This window comes from Palaemon carinicauda, chromosome 18 (genome assembly GCF_036898095.1).
Source record: "Palaemon carinicauda isolate YSFRI2023 chromosome 18, ASM3689809v2, whole genome shotgun sequence".
NCBI classification, from domain to species: Eukaryota; Metazoa; Arthropoda; class Malacostraca; order Decapoda; family Palaemonidae; genus Palaemon; species Palaemon carinicauda.
Genome location: NC_090742.1, coordinates 38,634,544 through 38,639,543, shown reverse-complemented (window position 1 = coordinate 38,639,543; position 5,000 = coordinate 38,634,544). Strand labels below are relative to the sequence as shown.

Sequence of the window (5,000 nt, the reverse complement as noted above, 5' to 3'; positions counted from 1 at the left end):
AGTATTACATAGGTAAAAGAGAAAGTGAAGATTTATATAGCCCCTATAGAAAAAAAATGGATAATGGGTATTGGAAAAATATAAATATATGAAAGGGACAGCGGAGGCTCTAATAGTACCTATAATGATATTAATAAATAGAGTAAAAATTGGTAGCTATCCAGCCTTTGAGACAACTTTTAATAAATCTTTCGTCGTCACTGCGGTAGGCTCCGGAAAGCAGGCAGGCATGCTACTAGAAGAAAAAAAAAAGGAAAAGAAAATCAACGCAAACACGCATTTCATGCTACGTCCAGGGTATCACACCACACCTGTCATCCGCTAAGTCACGCGATTCGCATTTTCGTGTTGGTTTGTCCCATTGTTAGTCTGGTTTTCTATCTATTTATTAAGTCCTCTGTTTATATATTTATCCATTTGTTTCAATGGGAAGAGGATACGTTTCAGGATTAATTTTCCAAGATTTTGCTTTCTTTTTGTTATTATTTCTTGCCGAATTCATCATAGGACTCTTGCTTGTGACGTATTTTGTTTGCTTGATTATAATTTTGTTTGAATTAATCCCCCTTTTCCGTTCGGTATCCCTTTGATAATCGTCTGGTAATTATCAGTAACACAAAGAACATAAAGCAAAACGAATAATCGTGTTTTGTCATCATCGTCCGGTTATTGTTGGTTCGAACGTAAATATAGTCAAGCGAGCTTCTGTGAAAAATGTCTCACGACGGACATAATAAAAAAAACAAGAAACTGCTTAATGTGATACACAAAGACTAAAGCGAAATTAGCATTCAAATGAGCTTCTAATAAGATAAAGTAAAATAGGAAAAAAAACCAAACGAGCTTCCGGAGTGACGTAGTGAGTGACATAAGCTCAACCACAATGCAGGCCACGACACTGCTGAACAAAGCATGGTGCAGTGTTCCGGACTAAAGAAAAAATAAGATACCTGCAGTTAGCAGAAGATTAGCTCTTAGTTCGTTTCTTTAATTAAAGATTTATTACCTTCACCCAAAGCAAAGAAGACAGAATGAGGCTATTTATCAGGAGCCAACGAAGAATGAAACAAACAAATTATCCTTCGGCATGAGAGATTTTTAAGCTTCAACTCTCTCTCTCTCTCTCTCTCTCTCTCTCTCTCTCTCTCTCTCTCTCTCTCTCTCTCTCTCTCTCTGAGAAGTTAAAGATCCTGAGAGATTATTATTATTATTATTATTATTATTATTATTATTATTATTATTACTAGCAGCTAAGCTACAACCCTAGTTGGAAAAGCAAGATGCTACAAGCCATGGGCTCCAACAGGGAAAAATAGTCCAGTGAGGGAAGGAAATAAAGAAATAAATAAACGATATAAGAAGTAATGAAGAGTTAGAATAAAGTATTTAAAAACATTAACAACATTAAAACATATACTTCACACAGCAACTATAAAAAGACTTATGCCAGCGATATAGTTATTGTGACGTGTGGGAAATATAGCTAAAATGATTGGTAGTTTCATCCATTGATCTAAGACGAAATTGAATGAAACACAGATGACAAGTTAATAAAGAAACTGAAAATGGCTGACTTAATTCTCTCATATAGTAAGGTCAAATGTGTAGAAATGAGTCGCTCAGGAGAGAGAGAAGTGAAAATTACAGAAGCATAGAAGTATATGTTATTTACATTTAGATTAAAGGAATAACTGATTTTGTGGTTACAGTTTTAACAAATATTTGTATTTTTTTTTTTTAACATTTGTAGGGGGTCTAAGCCTACTGATCACAGGAAAACTCACTCCAGGAAAACTTATTCCTGGCAACTCATATATAGGACAACTCATAGCAGGTAAAATATTTTTACTTAAAGAAAATAATTCTTTTAAAAGTAGATAGAAAAGTTCATAGGTTATAGGCGTAAACATGATTATTTAACTCCTTTAACCATTGACTGGCATCCTTAAAATTTTTTTAGCTCAATGAATGTTATAGGCAATTTTTTTTAGCAAGGCAGATTTACACCGACTCGCAGCGGTGCCCTTTTAGCTCGGAAAAGTTTCCTGATCGCTGATTGGTTGTACAAGATAATTCTAATCATTCAGCTATCAGGAAACGTTTCCGAGCTAAAAGGGCACCGCTGCGAGTCGGTGCAAATCTGCCTAGCTAAAAAAATAGACTATAGTTAATGTTCATCCAGCAAACAACCCACAAACGGTCGTCACGGCTTTTCAACGAAATTGTTTTATTTTTACATTCAAATTCAAAAGAGTTTATTTATATATAAATACATCAAATGGGATGTGTTAGTATGCTAATACACCCCCAACAAAAATTATTATTACAATGCCCCTTTATGTATCCCATTATTTTTACAATCTGTACTTGTCAAGTCAGCTGTTCTTGTCAACCTTTCAACTGTTTCAACATTTTCTTTAGCCCTCACAATACCATATCATATAAAATCTCATTGAGGAGAAAATAAGTTTGCGTATGATAACAACTATGACTTACTGAATACAATATCTTCAAAAAGGAGAACACATTCACTGAGCCAGAAATGATTGAATTAATGAATTTGGAGTCTATTTTAGTTCAGAATAATGAAATAGACTTGGAACGGAGAGTGCAAATAACTCCAAAACAGGTTTAGATAGATTGCAACAAAAGTGATAACTTTACTTGAAAATCATGATCCTCGGCAGGAATTTTCTTTTAAAAGCTGTGGCATATAATCTGCACTAGATTTTAGTTTTAGTAAAATCTTATTATATTGAGAATCTTTACATGTTTTTAGCCTTCATTTCCCCAATATAGCCTTTCTTTTCATATTTTGTTTTATTTATATAGATTTTTCCTTTGAAAAACAAATCTACCATGTCTGATGGCTTTTCCTGCAGTGGACAAGCAACGGCTGATGATAATGATGATTTATTCATTTATGTGTATATATATATATATATATATATATATATATATATATATATATATATATATATATATATATAATGTGCGTTGACGTGTATGTATATATATATATATATATATATATATATATATATATATATATATATATATGTATATATATATATATATATATATATATATATATATATATATATATATATATATATATATATATATATACTTGTACATATATACTTATAGTATTACAGTGTGGGAAACATTTAGTAGATAAACACAATATATATGAAATATGTACTTATGTACGATAGCTATTTAAACAACAATACAAAAAAATTTTCGTCTTATCGACAGCACCAAACCCGCAATGAAATGAAGACAGATACGTTGCAGAGCATGGGTTCCCTGTGAGGTCATCTTTTTCATGACATCCCAAAGAATTACAATGTCCTACCCTTCCTGCACTCACCAGACATGAAATAGTTATGCATGGCCTCTTTATCCATCTTGTGTGTGTTGTAGCACGCTTGGGCAGCCTTCCTCAGGAGCTTCTGCATTTTCGCTAGGGTGTCCCACCAGGTGGCGGCATCCTGGGCTTGCAGTTTCGGGATTCGCTATCATTGGGAGCAAAAAAGAAAGGAAATTTAATAGGTTTTTTCAACTGTGACCTGATCCCCACCCAAAAGAAATGATGAAAGGATAGAGGAAGATAAAAATGTGAGATCCTCCTACATCTTTAAGTACGAAACGGTTCAGGAAATGCAAAGTTTAGTTATGAATATAATTTTGCAGTTGCAGAAGAGGAACAACAATTAATGAATGAAGGATTACTAAAGAAATTACCGTTGGAAGCTTTCCTGAAGCATAATGCGTGTTCCAGAGATTAGCAGTAGTAGGAAAAGAAGAAGAGTGCCTGAACAAGATATGAATGGAATCTCCAGTCTTACTAAGCAACACCAGGTAATTCCTGTCGTACCTTATTGTTGAAATTGACGAGGATGGAAGAGATGGACTGCAAATTGAAGACGAAGGGGACGGAGTTGGTGTCTTTTTTGTACCATCTGTCGATCAGGTAAACATCGACGCCCATGTTCACAAGGGCTTCTCGCAGCATCAGCAATTCTGAGCCCAGGATCACCCGAGGTATGGGACGGTAGCCATATTTTTGTCCTCCGAAGAACTTGAAAGGAAGTTACGGTGATGAGATCGGAACATATTATATCTGATGTATATATATATATATATATATATATATATATATATATATATATATATATATAAATATATATATGTATACATATATATATATATATATATATATATATATGTATACATATATATATATATATATATATATATATATATATATATATATATATATATATACAGTATGTAATGTTTGTGTGTTTACATACACACATATATGTATAAATCTGTATATACTGTATTTATATGTATATTATGTATATGTTTACAGTTTTGTATGTTTGTATGTATGCCCTGCACTCAAAACATACAATTCAAAATGAGACTTATTGATAGAATATGCTATAACGCCATTCGGCTGTGATAAGACATTTTGGTGTTCCAACTGTATCGTATAAGGTAACTTTAATCTGAGACGACTATCGGTTATCATAAACACGATAAGATAAAGCTACGGCGATAACACTTACAATACAAAATGACGAATGTGAGATGCAAATTTCCAACTTAGAAATGTCAGTAATATATTTGTGCGCTTGTATGTTTGTCTGGCACCTGTTTATTTTCCTTCGTGTCTAATTACAGAACATTGCTGTCGTTGATTTTAGATCAGTGTTATAATTATGCTTAATAGATACTATGATTTCTTATCTTCCGTTCAGTTTCAATATCTAAGTCTTGTGTTTGCCTTTTCTGTTTGTCTGTCTGTTTGTATATCTTGTCTGCTTAGATTTTGAATGTGACAATTTACGTACTGGTTTCTGATCATTCTTCTATACCAATCTAAAGCCTTCGTTGTCTTAATAACATATGGGTCATTTCTCTCTCTCTCTCTCTCTCTCTCTCTCTCTCTCTCTCTCTCTCTCTCTCAACTCACCACGAAATTG

The 5,000-nt window shown here is 33.1% G+C and overlaps 2 protein-coding genes across 2 annotated transcripts in view; one reads left to right on the top strand and one right to left on the bottom strand.

Moving 5' to 3' along the window:
* LOC137657781 (uncharacterized) overlaps positions 1–5,000 on the top strand; it is a 127,196-nt gene that overhangs the window by 11,503 nt on the left and 110,693 nt on the right. The window lies entirely within an intron of this gene.
* The window catches only part of LOC137657782 (NACHT and WD repeat domain-containing protein 2), a 95,503-nt gene that overhangs the window by 86,219 nt on the left and 4,284 nt on the right, over positions 1–5,000 (bottom strand). The window contains exons 3-5 of the mRNA XM_068392298.1: positions 4,991–5,000; positions 3,884–4,087; positions 3,377–3,521 (exon numbers count right to left, since the gene is read on the bottom strand). The exon at positions 4,991–5,000 is cut by the window's right edge and continues 107 nt beyond it. Coding sequence (XP_068248399.1) covers positions 3,377–3,521; positions 3,884–4,087; positions 4,991–5,000 — 359 coding nt within the window. The remainder of the gene's footprint in view (positions 1–3,376; positions 3,522–3,883; positions 4,088–4,990) is intronic.